A 27,625-nucleotide genomic window follows, 5' to 3' on the forward strand; every position below is an offset into this window, starting at 1 on the left:
TGGTACAAACTGGTTGCTGTGTGACTTTTTGTGGTACGTATGGTACAAACTGGTTGCTGTGTGACTTTTTTTGGTACAAACTGGTTGCTGTGTAACTTTTTTGTGGTACAAACTGGTTGCTGTGTAATGGAAATGAGCGAGTTCAGGATATGGAGTGAATGTGAATGACAACAATTATTCTAATTGTATTCTACATTGACGAACCTAGTAGTTGAATAAAAATATGATCTGGAGAATAACAGACGATTGCCAAATCATTCAAATATCGTTTGTCCGGATGTGAAGTGGAATGACTGATACCACTAGAGGAACCCTCACAGAGAGAATCACAGAGCTTGGTAGTCGAGGTCAGCCTTAACAGATGCGACGGGCTACTATAATCGTTAACTAAATCAAATGATGCAGTCCTCCATTGGAATGTGTGCGATGTGTTCATCAAGCAACAACGTTTTAATTAAAGCATTTTGTGTTTATATTTGCGTTGTCTTTGTGCTCGAACTTGTGCTGAGGGTTAGGGGTTAATGTTAATGTTTGTGTTCGCTGTTTTTGTGTTTATGCCTGTGTATTTATGTTTATGTGTTCGCTGTTTTTGTGTTTATGCTTGTGTATTTATGTTTATGTGTTCGCTGTTTTTGTGTTTATGCTTGTGTATTTATGTTTATGTGTTCGCTGTTTTTGTGTTTATGCTTGTGTATTTATGTTTATGTGTTCGCTGTTTTTGTGTTTATGCCTGTGTATTTATGTTTATGTGTTCGCTGTTTTTGTGTTTATGCTTGTGTATTTATGTTTATGTGTTCGCTGTTTTTGTGTTTATGCTTGTGTATTTATGTTTATGTGTGTTGGATATTGTTGTTAGGGTTTATGTTTATGTCTGTTTCTTTGTTTTTTGTTTATGTTGTTGGTTTTTTAGGCGTAGAAGTGAGGGGAGTGGACTTATGTTTATGTTTGTGGTTGATTGTGGTTAGAGTTAGGTTTAATGTTAGGTTCAGTGGTATAGTTACTTTCTTAAACTTCGATATTGTAGACATCTAATTAGAAATTTATATTCACGAAACTCGGGTTTCTGTATGTTCCGTTACTCGTATACGAGAAAGTAATAGCCTTAGAATATTTGAGATTTTGTAAAAACATGCTTTCGGCGTACCATATATATCTGATATTGTGCACAAATAATCTTTCGGAATACCATAGATAGCTGAGATTTTGTAAAAATAACCTTTTGGTGTATCATAGACAGCGCACTCCATGTGGAGTTGTGTGGATGACGTCACAAGCGGGACTAGCCTGTCGCCATTAGATATCCGTCCACAACTTGGATCTTCACCTTTTCACGTGGATGTTCTTTTCACCGTGCGGATACGGATCTAGAATTGATTCCAGACAGGAATTGATGTTGCATGTTTCTTTATTTTTTCAAGGATTTATTGTTGAAGACGTATGGGTTACCTTTCAATGAGGTACAGTGTAAAATGATTGCTAATTCTCTTAGAGTACATAATGCTTATATAAATATTATTCTCTAACAGAACTTTAATTGATTTTCGATTATTTAATGGCTTTGAGCGATCTCGAATTTAATAGCCTATTAATGTGCCTATTAAAAACAGCATTAGGTCAAGGTGTCCGTCACAACATCGTCTTGGGGTCGTCACTTCTCTGGTAGCACATCGTTTAGAAATATGTGTAAGAAATATGTGTAAGAAATATGTGATCTAAGCAGATAACAGGGTTGCTTTGAGAGGTAGGCACATTTAGAACACAATACTGAAGCTCCTGTACTTTCCTGTAGGTTTTACTTGATCGTATACAGAGTAACTTAAATTAGATTTTGCCAGTTTTTGCAGTTCTACACCTCCCTACTCTATCAAATACGGAACATAACGGATGTATTGTAAGCGTGCACAAATCTAAATCAAGAGCCTATTATACTTTCTGAATTTGTTTCCACAGTCAAACCAAGAATAATTTACAAAGCAGCTGTTGTTTAATTTTAGAGTTTTCTCTCATAGAGATGTTGCTGTAGATATGTTGCTACACCAGCTACCGAGCCTCATCTGCCTGGAGATTCAAACTCGAGACGCTTCGCTTCAGCAACCATGACCTCTACCGATGTAAGCACGCCGACCCTACAATCTACCCAAAATTCATAATATCCAAACCAAATCCACACCAAATCCACACCAAATCCACACCAAATCCACACCTAATCCACACCAAATCCACACCAAATCCACACCTAATCCAAAACGTCATAGCAAAATTCACACACAATAAGGCCTGTGATTAGATTACACGTTTCTCGTTTTCATACTTACCAGCTCAACTCAAAGGTGAATATTTTTATTAAATCTATTTTAAAAATTCAAAATAGAAAAGTTATTTCCGCTATGTTTAAGTTATTTAAAATAGTAAACAACGACGATCATAGACCACAGGATGGTGGCTAGCTTAAAGACAAATATAACCTACGAAAATGTGATTTTTTTTTTTACTTTCTCTTATATGAAGTATAGAGGAAGAATCGTAATCGTGCAAAAACTTGCAATCGAGATTTTCACAAGGCTCGACGTTTTACCCCTCCCTTTGTCAGAAAAACTTAGTTTTGCTCCGCGTGTATGTGTGTGTACATATTTGTCTATGAACACGATAACTTGAGTACCGTTACAGCTAGGTTGCTGACATTTCATATATAAGTATTATAGCTAATTTTTAGTTCTGTGACATCTTTTCAGCTATTTCCGTTACCCCGAAGTAGAACTTATTCTACTTTTGACTTTTCAAAAGCCTTTTACTTGAGGAATGTTTCAGATAGATAGACAAAATTTCACACATAAGTAAAAAATCTAATTTTCTGCCGTTTATCAAATTTTGAGTAATTTGCTTTTACCGGAAGTAGTACTTTACGCTATTTCCGATTTCTCAAAAAACGCATAGGAGTTTATAAATTACTAATATTCCGTACTATTATACACGCATTGTTTGCTGTTTACTTTGAGCTCAATTATTTTTTCTGCGATATTGTATTCTATTTTCAAAAGTGTAAGTAATTAAAAATGGATTAAAAATACCCTGAGTTTGCCATCCCCCGTAGTGTTATCAACAGTTAATTAATATTTTCTGGAATCGGTCAAAAGTTGGCCTAAACGTAGTTATAATTAACTAGACCATTGGATTCTGATTTTAGTAAATGTTTATAATTCTTACATTTCTGGTACTCTTGATATTTTAAAATCTTGAAGCGAGGCCTAGAAACAAATAACCGGCATGTATTTTTTTTTGTCAATACGAATCGTGTTCAAAAAAATTATTTCGTTAAAACACTCATGTCTGTCCCTGGCTAGCGAGATATCAAATTTTAAATGAGAGAGAACGAGACTAAAAAGCCCTATTAACACAAACATACAGTCTACACTAAATCAACAATATCCATTCTGAACCACAAAATCCACAGAAAAACCACTTAATACATACACAATTCCCAAGCATCAAAACCCAAAAAAAAAAAAAAACACAATATCCACGCTAAATAAAAAATATCCACAAAATATCTACATAAGATTCACATGAAATCGACAATATACACAAACAATCTACATAAAGTCTACATTTTTTACTTTCTCATTTCAGTAAGGTGCACGAAAATTCATGTATATATACATATACATATATATATATATATATATATATATATATATATATATATATATATATACTCGCTCTACAGTGTAGAGTTTCATAGAGTCTACACCATGGTTTTCATATCGTTGACAATAATTTTTATATTAGAACACGAGAGGAGATTTTTAAATATATAAAAATTGTCAACACTACTTTTCTTAGGGTTTTCTGTATAAAACCTAAATGTACAGTGATCAACATGCAATGATTGGGAAAACCACATCGGCGACCGTTTAGGTGCAGGAGACGTTTTCAGAGAGCTCTTGAAAACCATCCGTTGTACTATCTCAGGGTTTGGTCATGAATGTAGTGGTCCACGTTAAGTGTAGGGAGCTCTTTAAAAAAAGTAGGCGTCAAAGTGCTTACAAGGAAGCCCAACCTCACACCACTGCCGAGTTTATTTGTTAGCTCCCCTTGAGTATTCTCAACATGGCGATCTGATGTACTGCCCGTGTTGTCTTTATAGAAATATGGAAACTTAAGAAAATATACCTAACCCTAATCCTAACAACAAATACAACAATGTATATATATATATATATATATATATATATATATATATATATATATATATATATATATATATATATAATAGGCATACTTACCCTAGCTTCGCTTAGGTTTTCAAAAACATATGAGAATTTGAATGCTTAATTAAATAGTGATTAGCTGATATATGGAGTGCTTACGTTTAAACAGTAATTTTAATTTAAGAGAAATTGTTGTTGTTGTTTATAGCCCGTATTCAGAGAAATTTATGAGATGTTCGCAAATTATGACTCGAAAGGTAATTAGAACTACAGAGGTTTCCTGTACAGTATAACTCATAGTTTATATTGCATTAACTTTTATAATTAATTTCTACATTTAATTAGAATACACACCTTAATTTAGAATTTAATTTTTTACTGAAATGAATGCTATAGGCCTACTTCGTCAATATCAGTTTATGTTAAAAATAGTATACAATAGTTTGAAAAATAATTATTTAAAAAAAGTCACCTCCCTTGTAAATTGAGAGAATGACGTAGTCTTTGTTTACTTTTCTTTAACAAACAGTTGCTATACTTATATAAGAAATTACGGCTTCTCGACAATCTAACGACCATAATAGTTTTTTTCCGTCACTTAACGGTTTCTGAAGCGCATTAAATACAACTCCACTACAAACTTCATTATACCCCTATCAGTCTCTCTAGTCCTCTCTCTTATTTTATTTCTATTATTGTCGCTTCAACCTCACTCTACACACATTCTATCAAGTAAATTAAAAAAACCTACGAATACACTTGAACCATATAGTCAACTAGCTTTGTCGTCCTAAGCTCTTATTACTTTATGTCGGTATAATCATCTATCTATCTATCTATCTATCTATCTATCTATCTATCTATCTATCTATCTATCTATCTATCTATCTATCTATCTATCTATCTATCTATCTATCTGTCTGTCTGTCTGTCTGTCTGTCTGTCTGTCTGTCTGTCTGTCTGTCTGTCTGTCTGTCTGTCTGTCTGTCTGTCTGTCTGTCTGTCTGTCTGTCTGTCTGTCTGTCTGTCTGTCTGTCTGTCTGTCTGTCTGTCTGTCTGTCTGTCTGTCTGTCTGTCTGTCTGTCTGTCCGTCCGTCCGTCCGTCCGTCCGTCCGTCCGTCCGTCCGTCCGTCCGTCCGTCCGTCCGTCCGTCCGTCCGTCCGTCCGTCCGCCCGCCCGCCCGCCCGCCCGCCCGCCCGCCCGCCCGCCCGCCCGCCCGCCCGCCCATCCATCCATCCATCCATCCATCCATCCATCCATCCGTCTATCTATCGATAAATCTCTCTCTCTCTCTCGCTATATATATATATATATATATATATATATATATATATATATATATATATATATGTATATATATATATATATATATATATGTATATATATATATATATATATATATATATATATATATATATATATATATATATATCCGTTTCTCTGTCTGTCTATGTGTGTGTGTCTATTTCTGTTTTTCTCTGTCTCTCTCTCTGTATATATATATATATATATATATATATATATATATATATATATATATATATATATATATATATATATATATATATATATATATATACATATACATATATACATATACATATACATATACATATACATATACATATACATATACATATACATATACATATACATATACATATACATATACATATACATATACATATACATATACATATACATATACATATACATATACATATACATATACATATACATATACATATACATATACATATACATATACATATACATATACATATACATATACATATACATATACATATACATATACATATACATATACATATACATATACATATACATATACATATACATATACATATACATATACATATACATATACATATACATATACATATACATATACATATACATATACATATACATATACATATACATATACATATACATATACATATACATATACATATACATATACATATACATATACATATACATATACATATACATATACATATACATATACATATACATATACATATACATATACATATACATATACATATACATATACATATACATATACATATACATATACATATACATATATATAAATGGCTGCCAAAATGATTCGCGGTTGGGGGCGCTCAAGTCCGCGCCTGTGTATGCGTGTAGCTGAACCAAGTCATATGGCTGCCATCAATCAGAGCCGACCATTACTGTCAGGGCCGGTAACCCATTTTATGTTTACAGCTGTGCCATTCATTTCCACAAGTGTTCCTGTTGATGAATGCACCTGCACTGCTTGCTCAGATTTTTACAACAATTTATTGCTTCATTAGAGGGCTGATTTTTGTAGTACACCGCGTCTTAATTAAGTTAGAGATTGGTATGACGTCACAGTAATCAATGTCTTCTTTTTAATTTAACATCTTTGCCTACGTTAGAACTGGCCAGATCCGCGCTAGACCTCTATGATCTGAACAGTTTGAGGCCACATTGGAAGAAATATATTACATTTTCATAGTAAAACAAAAACAACTATAAATGTAAAAGTTTACGAAATCTATAACATACTTGTAAAAATGAACTTGCGTACAAAATGTACACATTTAGCTTGTGTATAGGTGTAGATTACATTTGTAATATGGCTTTTTTTTATCTTCTTCAGGAAGTTTTACTCCTAACTATGCTAATCCAGATATCGCATCTTCAACTCGGCTAATCTAAAGCCCTTCATCTGCAACTCGGCTAATTCAAATCTCCCAACTTCAATTCTGCTAATCCAAATCCCCCAAATCCAACTCGGCTAATCCTAATCCCCATGCTTCAAATTTGCTACCATCTTGCTATCAAGAAATTCAGATAGCTAGCGAAAATTTATGAAGGATTAAAAGCACCTCTACATATATCAGGGGGAGAGCATCTCTACATATATCAGGGGGAGAGCATCTCTACATATATCAGGGGGAGAGCATCTCTACATATATCAGGGGGAGAGCATCTCTACATATATCAGGGGGAGAGCATCTCTACATATATCAGGGGGAGAGCATCTCTACATATATCAGGGGGAGAGCATCTCTACATATATCAGGGGGAGAGCATCTCTACATATATCAGGGGGAGAGCATCTCTACATATATCAGGGGGAGAGCATCTCTACATATATCAGGGGGAGAGCATCTCTACATATATCAGGGGGAGAGCATCTCTACATATATCAGGGGGAGAGCATCTCTACATATATCAGGGGGAGAGCATCTCTACATATATCAGGGGGAGAGCATCTCTGAGGGATACTTCTCACAATGTAGACTAACACAGCTTACAAATGCCACGTGCTACTATGAGGAGCAACAGTCCATTGGACGTCATTACCTACTGCTTCAGAGTAAGTACTTTCTTCATTTATACCTAAAAATAGAACAAAAATGTATAATTGTTAACACTAAGCTATTTTATCTTCACCATTTAACATATATTATACTAGTATTGCTTGTCATTTTTCGGGTCTCAATAAAAGAAGTAAATTGTGCCAAATTTGTATTCAATATTCTTCGGGGGGGGGGGGGGGGGGGGGGCAGGGGGATGGGAGAGGTCAGTACCACAGCACTCATGCAGTACAGGAACTCAATCCTTACACAACCACACAATCATGTAGCACAGGAACTCAATCCTTACACAACCACACCATCATGTAGCTTAGCTTTTTTTCATTGTTAGGCAAACAAAATTTTTCACTTTGCCTCGGAGCAATCTTATCCGCATACACTTGAATATATATATATATATATATATATATATATATATATATATATATATATATATATATATATATATATATATATATATATATATATATATATATATATATATATATTGCCTGAATGCGACAAATGCCCGAAAGTCACTTGCCCGAAAGCCGTTTGCCTGAAAATTGTTAACATTATATATTACAAAATAATCATTCGAAATCAATTTAAATTTGAAATTTTGATTAAAATACATATCTACTAATATCAATATTACCACGCAGACATTCTTAATTAATTTGTATTTGCTATATAAAAAGTGTACACATGCATTTTCTTTCCTATCAATGAAACAACACTACCATTTTCGTTTATCTCAGGATTTTAATATGAATTTTGCTTTCTTTATTAAATAATCGCTTCAACACATTGTCTAAACAATGTGCATTAAATGGAAATAAAACATATTTGACTACCTTTAGTTTTTAAATTCGCCGCCTAGACCGCGCCTCAACGAAATTTCAAACTTGAATTGATTTAGAATGTCTATTTGGTAATATTATTTATTTTCTAATATTAACATTGGGCAAGTTGCTTTCGGACAAGTCCGACTCCCCAACACACACATACATCACACACAGAGAGTGGACGAACCTAACACCAACACACACACACATACATCACACACAGAGAGTGGACGAACCTAACACCAACACACACATACATCACACACAGAGAGTGGACGAACCAACACACACACACATACATCACACACAGAGAGTGGACGAACCAACACACACACACATACATCACACACAGAGAATGGACGAACCTAACACCAACACACACACACATACATCACACACAGAGAGTGGACGAACCTAACACCAACACACACATACATCACACACAGAGAGTGGACGAACCAACACACACACACATACATCACACACAGAGAGTGGACGAACCTAACACCAACACACACATACATCACACACAGAGAATGGACGAACCTAACACCAACACACACACACATACATCACACACAGAGAGTGGACGAACCTAACACCAACACACACATACATCACACACAGAGAATGGACGAACCTAACACCAACACACACACACATACATCACACACAGAGAGTGGACGAACCCAACACCAACACACACATACATCACACACAGAGAGTGGACGAACCTAACACCAACACACACATACATCACACACAGAGAGTGGACGAACCCAACACCAACACACACACATCACACAGAGAGTGGACGAACCTAACACCAACACACACATACATCACACACAGAGAGTGGACGAACCAACACACACACACATACATCACACACAGAGAGTGGACGAACCAACACACACACACATACATCACACACAGAGAATGGACGAACCTAACACCAACACACACACACATACATCACACACAGAGAATGGACGAACCTAACACCAACACACACACACATACATCACACACAGAGAATGGACGAACCCAACACCAACACACACATACATCACCCACAGAGAGTGGACGAACCAACACCAACACACACATACATCACACACAGAGAGTGGACGAACCAACACCAACACACACACACATACATCACACACAGAGAGTGGACGAACCCAACACCAACACACACATACATCACACACAGAGAATGGACGAACCTAACACCAACACACACACACATACATCACACACAGAGAGTGGACGAACCAACACACACACACATACATCACACACAGAGAGTGGACGAACCTAACACCAACAACACCAACACACACATACATCACACACAGAGAGTGGACGAACCAACACACACACACATACATCACACACAGAGAGTGGACGAACCCAACACCAACAACACCAACACACACATACATCACACACAGAGAGTGGACGAACCCAACACCAACACACACATACATCACACACAGAGAGTGGACGAACCTAACACCAACACACACATACATCACACACAGAGAATGGACGAACCTAACACCAACACACACATACATCACACACAGAGAGTGGACGAACCAACACACACACACATACATCACACACAGAGAGTGGACGAACCTAACACCAACACACACATACATCACACACAGAGAGTGGACGAACCTAACACCAACACACACATACATCACACACAGAGAGTGGACGAACCTAACACCAACACACACATACATCACACACAGAGAGTGGACGAACCAACACACACACACATACATCACACACAGAGAGTGGACGAACCTAACACCAACACACACATACATCACACACAGAGAGTGGACGAACCTAACACCAACACACACATACATCACACACAGAGAGTGGACGAACCTAACACCAACACACACATACATCACACACAGAGAGTGGACGAACCTAACACCAACACACACATACATCACACACAGAGAGTGGACGAACCTAACACCAACACACACATACATCACACACAGAGAATGGACGAACCTAACACCAACACACACACACATACATCACACACAGAGAGTGGACGAACCTAACACCAACACACACATACATCACACACAGAGAGTGGACGAACCCAACACCAACACACACATACATCACCCACAGAGAGTGGACGAACCAACACCAACACACACATACATCACACACAGAGAGTGGACGAACCAACACCAACACACATACATCACACACAGAGAGTGGACGAACCTAACACCAACACACATACATCACACAGAGAGTGGACGAACCCAACACCAACACACACATACATCACACACAGAGAATGGACGAACCTAACACCAACACACACACACATACATCACACACAGAGAGTGGACGAACCCAACACCAACACACACATACATCACACACAGAGAGTGGACGAACCCAACACCAACACACACATACATCACACACAGAGAATGGACGAACCTAACACCAACACACACACACATACATCACACACAGAGAGTGGACGAACCCAACACCAACACACACACACATACATCACACACAGAGAGTGGACGAACCCAACACCAACACACACATACATCACACACAGAGAGTGGACGAACCTAACACCAACACACACATACATCACACACAGAGAGTGGACGAACCCAACACCAACACACACATACATCACACACAGAGAGTGGACGAACCTAACACCAACACACACATACATCACACACAGAGAGTGGACGAACCCAACACCAACACACACATACATCACACACAGAGAGTGGACGAACCCAACACCAACACACACATACATCACACACAGAGAGTGGACGAACCAACACCAACACACACATACATCACCCACAGAGAGTGGACGAACCCAACACCAACACATATACATCACACACAGAGAGTGGACGAACCCAACACCAACACACACATACATCACACACAGAGAATGGACGAACCTAACACCAACACACACACACATACATCACACACAGAGAGTGGACGAACCAACACACACACACATACATCACACACAGAGAGTGGACGAACCTAACACCAACAACACCAACACACACATACATCACACACAGAGAGTGGACGAACCAACACACACACACATACATCACACACAGAGAGTGGACGAACCCAACACCAACAACACCAACACACACATACATCACACACAGAGAGTGGACGAACCCAACACCAACACACACATACATCACACACAGAGAGTGGACGAACCTAACACCAACACACACATACATCACACACAGAGAATGGACGAACCTAACACCAACACACACATACATCACACACAGAGAGTGGACGAACCAACACACACACACATACATCACACACAGAGAGTGGACGAACCTAACACCAACACACACATACATCACACACAGAGAGTGGACGAACCTAACACCAACACACACATACATCACACACAGAGAGTGGACGAACCTAACACCAACACACACATACATCACACACAGAGAGTGGACGAACCAACACACACACACATACATCACACACAGAGAGTGGACGAACCTAACACCAACACACACATACATCACACACAGAGAGTGGACGAACCTAACACCAACACACACATACATCACACACAGAGAGTGGACGAACCTAACACCAACACACACATACATCACACACAGAGAGTGGACGAACCTAACACCAACACACACATACATCACACACAGAGAGTGGACGAACCTAACACCAACACACACATACATCACACACAGAGAATGGACGAACCTAACACCAACACACACACACATACATCACACACAGAGAGTGGACGAACCTAACACCAACACACACATACATCACACACAGAGAGTGGACGAACCCAACACCAACACACACATACATCACCCACAGAGAGTGGACGAACCAACACCAACACACACATACATCACACACAGAGAGTGGACGAACCAACACCAACACACATACATCACACACAGAGAGTGGACGAACCTAACACCAACACACATACATCACACAGAGAGTGGACGAACCCAACACCAACACACACATACATCACACACAGAGAATGGACGAACCTAACACCAACACACACACACATACATCACACACAGAGAGTGGACGAACCCAACACCAACACACACATACATCACACACAGAGAGTGGACGAACCCAACACCAACACACACATACATCACACACAGAGAATGGACGAACCTAACACCAACACACACACACATACATCACACACAGAGAGTGGACGAACCCAACACCAACACACACACACATACATCACACACAGAGAGTGGACGAACCCAACACCAACACACACATACATCACACACAGAGAATGGACGAACCTAACACCAACACACACACACATACATCACACACAGAGAGTGGACGAACCCAACACCAACACACACACACATACATCACACACAGAGAATGGACGAACCTAACACCAACACACACACACATACATCACACACAGAGAGTGGACGAACCTAACACCAACACACACATACATCACACACAGAGAGTGGACGAACCCAACACCAACACACACATACATCACCCACAGAGAGTGGACGAACCAACACCAACACACACATACATCACACACAGAGAGTGGACGAACCAACACCAACACACATACATCACACACAGAGAGTGGACGAACCTAACACCAACACACATACATCACACAGAGAGTGGACGAACCCAACACCAACACACACATACATCACACACAGAGAATGGACGAACCTAACACCAACACACACACACATACATCACACACAGAGAGTGGACGAACCCAACACCAACACACACATACATCACACACAGAGAGTGGACGAACCCAACACCAACACACACATACATCACACACAGAGAATGGACGAACCTAACACCAACACACACACACATACATCACACACAGAGAGTGGACGAACCCAACACCAACACACACACACATACATCACACACAGAGAGTGGACGAACCCAACACCAACACACACATACATCACACACAGAGAGTGGACGAACCTAACACCAACACACACATACATCACACACAGAGAGTGGACGAACCCAACACCAACACACACATACATCACACACAGAGAGTGGACGAACCTAACACCAACACACACATACATCACACACAGAGAGTGGACGAACCCAACACCAACACACACATACATCACACACAGAGAGTGGACGAACCCAACACCAACACACACATACATCACACACAGAGAGTGGACGAACCAACACCAACACACACATACATCACCCACAGAGAGTGGACGAACCCAACACCAACACATATACATCACACACAGAGAGTGGACGAACCCAACACCAACACACACATACATCACACACAGAGAGTGGACGAACCTAACACCAACACACACACACATACATCACACACAGAGAGTGGACGAACCAACACCAACACACACACACATACATCACACACAGAGAGTGTGTGAACTAAATCCCACACTACCCCTCTCCTTCAACTATCCCACACTACCCCCCCCCCCCTCCTACAACATGGAAGGACTGAGCCACCTGGCTGCCACGAAAAAATATTAATCGTACCCTCAAATCTAATTCAACCATCGCCCTTAAACTAACAGCAAAATCGGCACACAAAAAAACTTAGTAAAACATTTAATGATCTAATGGATAACGCTAATAATTACAATAAAATGTAGTCTTAGCCTTTCATCTAATTTTATTATTTAAAGTAACAAATGTAAATTTGGCACAAAAAATGGAGGTAAATAAAAACTTAAAAAGTAACAATTAACATTAGAGTTGTATCTTTTAAATTATCTCCTTACCATAAACAATAGATTTTTTAATTAATTAATTTTATTCATAATCATATATCTATTTTTATTTTAAAATACTTTTGGTTAGATCCCTAACAATTGCCATAAAACTATCTACCGAATATTCGTTAATCTATTTTAATAACCGAATCTAGTATAATAATGAGGTACGAAAATAGTAAAAACAAAGAATTTTAACAATAAAAACTTGAATGGAAAAGTTTTATATCAGAGCTTTTTCATTTTGAATTACTCCATTACCATAAAAAATACAACACAAATAAATAGTTTTATTCATTCTACTTTCCCTAATATTTTGTCAATTGTTTCTACCATTTTAAGCCAGAATATGATTCAACAATGAACAATCTATTATGTCTTTACAAGGTGCATGTATCTGTATACTACTTAAAGTCAAAAGTTAGTTCATTGTTTTGTTTTTTCTGTTTTACCGTTCCGCTTGATCAGAGCATCTGCTCTGTAAGCACATCTGTCAAATACGTATTTATAGAGAGAATTATGCTCTTTTTTCTCAAAATGTTAAACACACATTTATTTTTTAAGAAGATAATTAATTTATTGATATATTCATCTGTACAAACACCCCTGTAATTATAAAAGTTCAGTGTTATACCTGGGGACTAAGTGACCCGCAGTTATGCAGTGAGAGGGTTGAACTACTTGATCCAATACCATACGTAAATACCACCAAAAAAAAAGAAAAAAAAACCGTAAATACCACTACCATATGAAGATACTGTAACCGTGGGCAAGCATTATACAACTATTCATCCTTACAACACACGTGAAGACGAATCAACAAGATGAAAATATGTTTGTTCTTCATATATTTATTCTCGTACTGGATTCACATACACCCTATCACCAAGACGAAGAAATCAGACTAACTCACACACAATACATAGCAACCAGTCTCTACACAAAACGTCACTATCACACTATCCCTGCGCACCAATATTCACTGGCACCAACCTATGTTGAGGACATGCATCATAACATTCAGAACAAAAAATACTTTATTGACTCCACAACCATCATGGCTTCAGAGGAAGAAACAGTTGCCCATTCAAAAGTTTAACGCATTATAAAACTACATTGTCCATTGGCTATGGCTTTAACGATACGTAAGAGAGAGAGAGAGAGAGAGAGAGAGAGAGAGAGAGAGAGAGAGAGAGATCTTCTTTGGTCATGTGTGACACCCTCACACTGTACCGTGTGACACCCACCCTCACACTGTACCGTGTGACACCCTAACACTGTACCGTGTGACACCCTCACACTGTACCGTGTGACACCCCCACACTGTACCGTGTGACACCCCCACACTGTACCGTGTGACACCCCCACACTGTACCGTGTGACACCCTCCCTCACACTGTACCGTGTGACACCCCAACACTGTACCGTGTGACACCATCACACTGTACCGTGTGACACCCTCACACTGTACCGTGTGACACCCTCCCTCACACTGTACCGTGTGACACCCACCCTCACACTGTACCGTGTGACACCCTCACACTGTACCGTGTGACACCCTCACACTGTACCGTGTGACACCCACCCTCATACTGTACCGTGTGACACCCTCACACTGTACCGTGTGACACCCTCACACTGTACCGTGTGACACCCTCACACTGTACCGTGTGACACCCCCACACTGTACCGTGTGACACCATCACACTGTACCGTGTGACACCCTCACACTGTACCGTGTGACACCCTCACACTGTACCGTGTGACACCCCCACACTGTACCGTGTGACACCCACCCTCACACTGTACCGTGTGACACCTCCACACTGTACCGTGTGACACCTCCACACTGTACCGTGTGACACCCTCACACTGTACCGTGTGACACCCACCCTCACACTTTACCGTGTGACACCCACCCTCACACTGTACCGTGTGACACCCTCACACTGTACCGTGTGACACCCCAACACTGTACCGTGTGACACCCTCACACTGTACCGTGTGACACCCACCCCCACACTGTACCGTGTGACACCCTCACACTGTACCGTGTGACACCCTCACACTGTACCGTGTGACACCCTCACACTGTACCGTGTGACACCATCACACTGTACCGTGTGACACCCTCACACTGTACCGTGTGACACCCTCACACTGTACCGTGTGACACCCTCACACTGTACCGTGTGACACCCCCACACTGTACCGTGTGACACCCCCACACTGTACCGTGTGACACCCTCACACTGTACCGTGTGACACCCACCCTCACACTGTACCGTGTGACACCCCCACACTGTACCGTGTGACACCCTCACACTGTACCGTGTGACACCCACCCTCACACTGTACCGTGTGACACCCTCACACTGTTCCGTGTGACACCTCCACACTGTACCGTGTGACACCCTCCCTCACACTGTACCGTGTGACACCCTCACACTGTACCGTGTGACACCCCCACACTGTACCGTGTGACACCTCCACACTGTACCGTGTGACACCCTCACACTGTACCGTGTGACACCCACCCTCACACTGTACCGTGTGACACCCACCCCCACACTGTACCGTGTGACACCATCACACTGTACCGTGTGACACCCACCCTCACACTGTACCGTGTGACACCCTCACACTGTTCCGTGTGACACCTCCACACTGTACCGTGTGACACCCTCCCTCACACTGTACCGTGTGACACCCTCACACTGTACCGTGTGACACCTCCACACTGTACCGTGTGACACCCACCCCCACACTGTACCGTGTGACACCATCACACTGTACCGTGTGACACCCACCCTCACACTGTACCGTGTGACACCCTCACACTGTACCGTGTGACACCCACCCTCACACTGTACCGTGTGACACCCACCCTCACACTGTACCGTGTGACACCCACCCCCACACTGTACCGTGTGACACCCTCACACTGTACCGTGTGACACCCTCACACTGTACCGTGTGACACCCTCACACTGTACCGTGTGACACCCACCCTCACACTGTACCGTGTGACACCCTCACACTGTACCGTGTGACACCCTCACACTGTACCGTGTGACACCCTCACACTGTACCGTGTGACACCCACCCCCACACTGTACCGTGTGACACCCACCCTCACACTGTACCGTGTGACACCCCCACACTGTACCGTGTGACACCCTCACACTGTACCGTGTGACACCCCCACACTGTACCGTGTGACACCCCCACACTGTACCGTGTGACACCCTAACACTGTACCGTGTGACACCCTCACACTGTACCGTGTGACACCCACCCCCACACTGTACCGTGTAACACCCCCACACTGTACCGTGTGACACCCTCACACTGTACCGTGTGACACCCCCACACTGTACCGTGTGACACCCCCACACTGTACCGTGTGACACCCTAACACTGTACCGTGTGACACCCTCACACTGTACCGTGTGACACCCTCACATTGTACCGTGTGACACCCTCACACTGTACCGTGTGACACCCTCACACTGTACCGTGTGACACCCACCCTCACACTGTACCGTGTGACACCCTCACACTGTACCGTGTGACACCCCAACACTGTACCGTGTGACACCCTCACACTGTACCGTGTGACACCCTCACACTGTACCGTGTGACACTCTCACACTGTACCGTGTGACACCCCAACACTGTACCGTGTGACACCATCACACTGTACCGTGTGACACCCACCCTCACACTGTACCGTGTGACACCCTCACACTGTACCGTGTGACACCCTCACACTGTACCGTGTGACACCCACCCTCACACTGTACCGTGTGACACCCCCACACTGTACCGTGTGACACCCCCACACTGTACCGTGTGACACCCACCCTCACACTGTACCGTGTGACACCCTCACACTGTACCGTGTGACACCCTCACACTGTACCGTGTGACACTCTCACACTGTACCGTGTGACACCCACCCTCACACCGTACCGTGTGACACCCCCACACTGTACCGTGTGACACCCCCACACTGTACCGTGTGACACCATCACACTGTACCGTGTGACACCCTCACACTGTACCGTGTGACACCCTCACACTGTACCGTGTGACACCCTCACACTGTACCGTGTGACACCCACCCTCACACTGTACCGTGTGACACCCTCACACTGTACCGTGTGACACCCCAACACTGTACCGTGTCACAACCGACCTTTAGATGCCGCTGCTCCCTATACTCGAGAATGTAATAAATGTGTGTCGTTGGTGCATTTCATTTTAGTAATAGTAGATTTCTTCAGTTTACAGAGACATGTCTATCTGTTCAGCAGTTTCTTTAGCACCGATATATTTAAATTAGATAAATAGCCCGTTAAGGGAGAAAAACATCGGGCGCCTTGATGACAGTGTTGTCTTTTTCTCTAAACCGAAACCAAATCTTAAATCACCGGGCGTTAGGTTTATAGTATTGATTTTATAGTATTGTATATATATATATATATATATATATATATATATATATATATATATATATATATATATATATATATATATTTATTTATTTATTTATTTATTTTTTTTTATTTTTATTTTTTTTTATTTATATATTTATGTATATTTATATTTATATACTAGATTATACGCGTGCTTTGGTACGGTGTGGATAGAGATATGGAATATGTTTGAAATTTACTTGGAGTGCAATTCTTTTTTCTACGAGATTCTATTCTATTTCAAAAAGTTGAAGTGATTAAAAATTGAATCATGTTATATCCCGAGTTGCCATCCTCCGTCGTGTTATATAAGAATACTAGCAGTCCCGGCCAGGCCCTGCACTGGCCTATCTGAAAAACTTATCTGTAAGGGACCTTGACTTGTGTGTTTAGTAATCAGCATATACATGGCATTTCCCATCCTAACCACAACCAACCAAAACTTAAACGCAAAAAAACGCAACATAACACAAACGCAAACACAAATACAAAAACAAACGAAAACACAAACACAAACGCAAACACAAACCCACTTACAAATGCAAACACAAACTCAAAGAAAAGACAAACGCAAACAAAGAAGTAAACAAAAACAAACATATTCCAAAAATATTCTATTTAAAATACCTACAATATTGCACTTGATCAATCAGCGCTACTTTTGTAAGTATTTTTTTCTCAACACCAAAAACAAAGTAATGTTTTTAAGGGAAGTAATTGTGTTTTCTAAATTTATCAAGGGACGTAATGAAGGCTTAAGGACTAAAAGAAAGTAATTTTCAGGCACAAATAGAATTTTTGTGAAGGTAGATACATTTTCTTTAATTTTATTTAATCCACATGCCATTAATTAACACTATAGGTTTGGAAAATAAAACACCTTCAATATTAATTTTTATATCATTCATTTAGACGATGAGCACTTAAGATATATAACACTATAGCGATGAAGTTTTTTTTCTCTATATTTTTGTAATCCGCTGTCCGCCCGCCACATACATACAGAATTTAACTTTATATATTAGGGTGGCCGGAAAGAACCGCAACGGAAAAAAGCGCAACGGAAAAAAGCGCAAAACAAAAAGCGCAACGGAAAAAAGCGCACACGGAAAAAAGCGCAAAGAGAAAAAAGCGCACACGGAAAAAAGCGCAAAGAGAAAAAAGCGCAAACGGAAAAAAGCGCAAAGAGAAAAAAGCGCACACAGAAAAAAGCGCAAACAGAAAAAAGCGCAAACGGAAAAAAGCGCAAAGAGAAAAAAGCGCACACGGAAAAAAGCGCAAAGAGAAAAAAGCGCAAACAGAAAAAAGCGCAAAGAGAAAAAAGCGCACACAGAAAAAAGCGCAAACAGAAAAAAGCGCAAACGGAAAAAAGCGCAAAGAGAAAAAAGCGCAAACGGAAAAAAGCGCAAACAGAAAAAAGCGCACACGGAAAAAAGCGCAAACGGAAAAAAGCGCAAACGGAAAAAAGCGCAAACAGAAAAAAGCGCAAACGGAAAAAAGCGCAAACAGAAAAAAGCGCAAACGGAAAAAAGCGCAAACAGAAAAAAGCGCACACAGAAAAAAGCGCAAACAGAAAAAAGCGCAAACGGAAAAAAGCGCAAACAGAAAAAAGCGCAAACGGAAAAAAGCGCAAACAGAAACAGAAAAATGCGCAACCAGAAAAAACACAACGAAAAATGTGCAAAAGAGAAATTTAGCACAAAGACCATATGGACTAGATGACACATTTATACATGACTGTTAGGGCTGCTGTGAGAGTGAGGGGGGGGGGAAGTCTGGAAGAAACACTGCATGTAGCCTGATGTTATTATAAAACTTCATCTCTCTTTGTTTCTTTATAAAAAGGTTATGGAAGGTTTTTTAAGGTATTTTACTGAAATGTTTACCGGACGAATGCAAAATGATATAAACAACCATAGCTCTTCTGTTATATAGGCTACATGCAGTGTTTCTTCCAGACTTCCCCCCCCCTCAAACTTTCGATTGCACCCCCCCCCCCCCAAACTTTCGATTTGCACCCCCCCCCCCCTCATACTATATATATATTTTAGAGGTTAGGTAGGGTATAATAAATGGTGGGGTTAGGAGAGTTAAGGGGTCCATTCTCTAATAGGCAGTCTAAGTCTCTTTCGTACTTTCGTGTTGGTTTATTGTCGAACCTGTCCTCACCTCACATCACAACAGTTGGGTGACGCTTACCGTGTAATGTTAAAATAAATAGCATGTAATTGAGTTAGTTCGAAGTGAGTTTTCATACAAGCCCAACGCACTAATTAAGGTTGTCGCAAAATGTAACATATATGTAACATATGTCAATGATGTCAATGAATTTTCATTTTAAAAAAAAGATGTCTAGTACAGTTTACGAAACTTACGAACTTCGCCGATACTTTTTTGGTGGGTAGTTTGGTAAGTATGTAGGCGGGTAGGTGGGTAAGTGAGTAGGTGGGTAGTAGGTAGGTAGGTAGGTGCGTCATGATGTGAAAAAATATTAAATACAAAATTGTTATTTTGGTGCGAATGAATGTTGTTACGAGAGATATGACGAATGCATGTTTGATGACGCGGATGAAAGAGAGTGAAGTTTTGCCATAGGAACGGGTTGTTATAGTATGCAAGCTAGGTAGTTCGGACTAGGGAGAATGTGAAAGATACTTCGTGTAATGTCGAAAGTTTTATGTTTATACGAGAATAGTAGTTGAATAATTATTGACCAAGAAAATAATAGGCATTGTGTAAAGTGATTATCGCCTGTATCGTGGTGATGGGAATGCAGATGGTAGTGGTACGCTTTAAATGGTGGTAGTAGATCACGTGATCAAACACGACACTCTCACAGCAGCCCTAACAGTCATGTATAAATGTGTCATCTAGTCCATATGGTCTTTGTGCTAAATTTCTCTTTTGCACATTTTTCGTTGTGTTTTTTCTGGTTGCGCATTTTTCTGTTTCTGTTTGCGCTTTTTTCCGTTTGCGCTTTTTTCTGTGTGCGCTTTTTTCTGTTTGCGCTTTTTTCCGTTTGCGCTTTTTTCTGTTTGCGCTTTTTTCTGTGTGCGCTTTTTTCTGTTTGCGCTTTTTTCCGTTTGCGCTTTTTTCTGTTTGCGCTTTTTTCCGTTTGCGCTTTTTTCCGTTTGCGCTTTTTTCCGTGTGCGCTTTTTTCTGTTTGCGCTTTTTTCCGTTTGCGCTTTTTTCTCTTTGCGCTTTTTTCCGTTTGCGCTTTTTTCTGTTTGCGCTTTTTTCTGTGTGCGCTTTTTTCTCTTTGCGCTTTTTTCTGTTTGCGCTTTTTTCTCTTTGCGCTTTTTTCCGTGTGCGCTTTTTTCTCTTTGCGCTTTTTTCCGTTTGCGCTTTTTTCTGTTTGCGCTTTTTTCTGTGTGCGCTTTTTTCTCTTTGCGCTTTTTTCCGTTTGCGCTTTTTTCTCTTTGCGCTTTTTTCTGTGTGCGCTTTTTTCTCTTTGCGCTTTTTTCCGTGTGCGCTTTTTTCCGTTGCGCTTTTTGATTTGCGCTTTTTTCCGTTGCGCTTTTTTCCGTTGCGGTTCTTTCTGGGAACCATATATTAGATATGGGTTTTTTTTTAGAAATAGCGTAAATTACTACTTATGGTCAAAGGAAATTACTCAAAATTTGACAGAAGGCAGAAACGTTGATCGTTTACTTATATGTGAAACTTCGTTTATCTATCTAAAACAGTACTCAGGTTACAGGCTTTTGAAAAACTAAGAGTAGAATAAGTCCCACTTCCGGTTATCGGAAGTCACTGAACAGTTGATACCGAACTACAAATTTGATATATAACTTATACGAGAAATTTCATCTTCCTGGCTGTAACGGTTCTCAAGTTATCGTATTCACAGACACACACACACAGACACACACACACACACAGACACACACACACACACTCACACACACACGGACGAAATAGCAAAGTCCAGTTTTTCCGACTCGATTACGCGTAAAACGCCGAAATTTAGATAAACCTGGATTTAGATTTTTTGCCCGATTAAAATAAGTCCCCTATACTACGTATATGATGAGGTAGTGAAAAATATTACGGTGAAAACTGTCAAAATTTCATGTGATTTTTGTGCACGATTACAATACTTTCTCTATGCTCTGTATACGAAAAAGTAAAAATTAATTATTTTTTTTCCATTTCCGATTGCAATTGGTGTGCCATCTCCCTTAGTGATATATAGGAATAAGGGAGAAAATTTAGGGGGGATTAATATCGCTTTTTTTCAAAACTTTAAAATGTTAAATACAATAACGATATGTATTTCAAGACAATCGCGCACTATATGAGCATGAAAAATGTGCTTATAATAGAGCGGTGAATAGTGCTTTATATAGGAAATTTTAATTAATTCTTTAAGCATCCAATTAAGTTAAATTTGATATCCGATGACATTGTCATCGAATCTTGACCCACGTGCCAAGTTTCAGAGAAATTGGTCTGTTGGAAAAACACGACATTTTGCTCATCCGTATCAAGCCCTAAGAACAACAGACAAAGGTAGCAAAATAATAAAAAGCTTGCAAAAAAAAAACAACAGAGACAAATGGTTTTATATCAAATTTTTATGCTTTCTATCCCCCCTATAACTAGTCTGTTTTTGTTCCGAACTGGGTGGGCCATTACCATTAATTAACAACACATAACCATTAATTAACACCACATAACCATTAATTAACACCACATAACCATTAATTAACACCACATTGCCATTAATTAACACCACATAACCATTAATTAATACCAAATTCCATTAATTAACACCATATAACCATTAATTAACACCACATAACCATTAATTAACACCACATAACCATTAATTAACACCACATAACCATTAATTAACATTACATAATTAATACCACATACTAGTACTTAGCCCTGCAAAAAAAAACAGCTGTCACATAATCAATAAGATTTGAACGAAAGCATTTTTCATTTCATGATAGTAATTTGACATTGTATAGTTCATGCTTTCATATATATATATATATATATATATATATATATATATATATATATATATATATATATATATATATATATATATATATATATATATATACATAAACTAGCTTTGTGGGTTAGGTTTAGTTCAGCTTTTTTCTCCTGTTGAGTTTGAATTTGTTCTATTTATCTCACCAGACTTCAGACCTCTCTTGTCAAATGGCGCAAAATCCCGCGACATCCAATCGTCTGCTTTATTTCCTGTGAACGCCACGTTGACGTGACAGATTATCTGGCCAATAATTGTGTCAGGACTCCACTGTCACGCACTGGCATCAAATTCTTTTTTTTTTGTTAGTCAGCTGAATCTGCTCGCCACATTTTGTTAGCAAAATGTGATCACAATTTTTAGCGGATATGCATACAGACTTATAAACTGACACAGACTCACAGTCATTCAGATATACATTTAAACTGGCAGACAGACAGACATATAGATAAACAGACGTACAGTCATACCGACAGACCGACCGAAAAAAATGCAGACATACAGGCACACAGAGAGATAAACATACAGACATAGACATACAATCAGACACGATCACAGACATAGACATACAATCAGACACGATCACAGACGCATACAAATGTATACACAAATAAAAATTTCACAGAGAAAACACAGCAAATTGACATAAGTTGCACAAGAAAGCAGCCATTTCAAAAACGTTTTACTGTACGTTGTAAAAATAATCAATCAATAAATAGGGGACATAACTTAAATCAGATACAAGCTATAGGATATTTAACTATTCTCTCCCTTACATAATCTTTGTTTACTAAACTAGTGCATGTACGTTAGGGTATAGAATTTAGTATAGATGTAAGTGAGGATTGGTATGTGTGTAGTAGTGTGTGTATATTGGTGTAGATGTGTGTTTGTGTGTCCTGTTGTTGTTGACATGACCTCAAACATCGATCTATTTTGACCGTCACGGCCTGACCCACACCCACACCAACAACCCTACCCTGACCCACACCCACACCAACAGCCCTACCCTGACCCACACCAACAACCCTACCCTGACCCACACCAACAACCCTACCCTGACCCACACCCACACCAACAACCCTACCCTGAGCCACACCCACACCAACAGCCCTACCCTGACCCACACCCACACCAACAACCATACCATGACCCACACCAACAACCCTACCCTGACCCACACCCACACCAACAACCCTACCCTGACCCATACCAACAACCCTACCCTGACCCACACCCACACCAACAACCCTACACTGACCCACACCAACAACCCTACCCTGACCCATACCAACAACCCTACCCTGACCCACACCCACACCAACAACCCTACCCTGACCCACACCAACAACCCTACCCTGACCCACACCCACACCAACAACCCTACCCTGACCCACACCCACACCAACAGCCCTACCCTGACCCACACCCACACCAACAACCCTACCCTGACCCACACCAACAACCCTACCCTGACCCACACCAACAACCCTACCCTGACCCACACCAACAACCCTACACTGACCCACACCAACAACCCTACCCTGACCCACACCCACACCAACAACCCTACCCTGACCCACACCAACAACCCTACCCTGACCCACACCCACACCAACAACCCTACCCTGACCCACACCAACAACCCTACCCTGACCCACACCAACAACCCTACCCTGACCCACACCAACAACCCTACCCTGACCCACACCAACAGCCCTACCCTGACCCACACCCACACCAACAACCCTACCCTGACCCACACCCACACCAACAGCCCTACCCTGACCCACACCAACAACCCTACCCTGACCCACACCAACAACCCTATCCTGACCCACACCCACACCAACAGCCCTACCCTGACCCACACCAACAACCCTACCCTGACCCACACCAACAACCCTATCCTGACCCACACCCACACCAACAGCCCTACCCTGACCCACACCAACAACCCTACCCTGACCCACACCCACACCAACAACCCTACCCTGACCCACACCAACAGCCCTACCCTGACCCACACCCACACCAACAACCCTACCCTGACCCACACCCACACCAACAGCCCTACCCTGACCCACACCAACAACCCTACCCTGACCCACACCCACACCAACAGCCCTACCCTGACCCACACCCACACCAACAGCCCTACCCTGACCCACACCAACAACCCTATCCTGACCCACACCCACACCAACAACCCTACCCTGACCCACACCAACAACCCTACCCTGACCCACACCAACAACCCTACCCTGACCCACACCAACAACCCTATCCTGACCCACACCCACACCAACAGCCCTACCCTGACCCACACCAACAACCCTACCCTGACCCACACCCACACCAACAACCCTACCCTGACCCACACACACACCAACAACCCTACCCTGACCCACACCCACACCAACAACCCTACCCTGACCCACACCCACACCAACAACCCTACCCTGACCCACACCCACACCAAGAACCCTACCCTGACCCACACCAACAACCCTACCCTGCCCACACCTACACCAACAACCCTACCCTGACCCACACACACACCAACAGCCCTACCCTGACCCACACCCACACCAACAACCCTACCCTGACCCAACACCCACACCAACAACCCTACCCTGACCCACACCCAGACCAACAACACTACCCTAACCCACACCCACACCAACAACCCTACCCTGACCCACACCCACACAAACAACCCTACCCTGACCCACACCAACAACCCTACCCTGACCCACACCAACAGCCCTACCCTGACCCACACAAACAACCCTACCCTGACCCACACCCACACCAACAACCCTACCCTAACCCACACCCACACCAACAACCCTACCCTGACCCACACCCACACAAACAACCCTACCCTGACCCACACCAAAAGCCCTACCCTGACCCACACCCACACCAACAACCCTACCCTGACCCACACCAATACCAACAACCCTACCCTGACCCACACCCACACCAACAACCCTACCCTGACCCACACCCACACCAACAACCCTACCCTGACCCACACCCACACCAACAACCCTACACTGACCCACAACAACAACCCTACCCTGACCCACACCAACAACCCTACCCTGACCCACACCAACAACCCTACCCTGACCCACACCCACACCAACAACCCTACCCTGACCCACACCAACAACCCTACCCTGACCCACACCAACAGCCCTACCCTGACCCACACCCACACCAACAACCCTACCCTGACCCACACCCACACCAACAACCCTACCCTGACCCACACCCACACCAACAACCCTACCCTGACCCACACCCACACCAACAACCCTACCCTGACCCACACCCACACCAACAACCCTACCCTGACCCACACCAACAACCCTACCCTGACCCACACCCACACCAACAACCCTACCCTGACCCACAATCACACCAACAACCCTACCCTGACCCACACCCACACCAACAACCCTACCCTGACCCACACCCACACCAACAACCCTACACTGACCCTCAACTACAACCCTACCCTGACCCACACCAACAACCCTACCCTGACCCACACCAACAGCCCTTCCCTGACCCACACCAACAACCCTACCCTGACCCACACCCACACCAACCCTACCCTGACCCACACACCCACACCAACAACCCTACCCTGACCCACACCAACAACCCTACCCTGACCCACACCCACACCAACAACCCTACCCTGACCCACACCAACAACCCTACCCTGACACACACCCACACCAACAACCCTACCCTGACCCACACCCACACCAACAACCCTA

At 41.9% G+C, this 27,625-nt stretch overlaps 1 protein-coding gene across 1 annotated transcript in view; it reads left to right on the forward strand.

Annotated features, from left to right (window-relative positions):
• The first annotated feature begins 1,325 nt into the window (after nt 1-1,325).
• Nucleotides 1,326-27,625, forward strand: part of LOC131939665 (uncharacterized) — a 126,154-nt gene continuing 99,854 nt past the window's right edge. Inside the window, exons 1-2 of the mRNA XM_059298126.1 lie at nt 1,326-1,457; nt 6,886-7,608. Of these exons, the coding sequence (XP_059154109.1) occupies nt 7,549-7,608 (60 nt within the window). The 5' untranslated portion in view covers nt 1,326-1,457; nt 6,886-7,548. The remainder of the gene's footprint in view (nt 1,458-6,885; nt 7,609-27,625) is intronic.

Source organism: Physella acuta, unplaced genomic scaffold (assembly GCF_028476545.2).
Source record: "Physella acuta isolate Inbredline_101_S28 unplaced genomic scaffold, ASM2847654v3 ptg000288l, whole genome shotgun sequence".
In the NCBI taxonomy this organism is placed as follows: Eukaryota; Metazoa; Mollusca; class Gastropoda; family Physidae; genus Physella; species Physella acuta.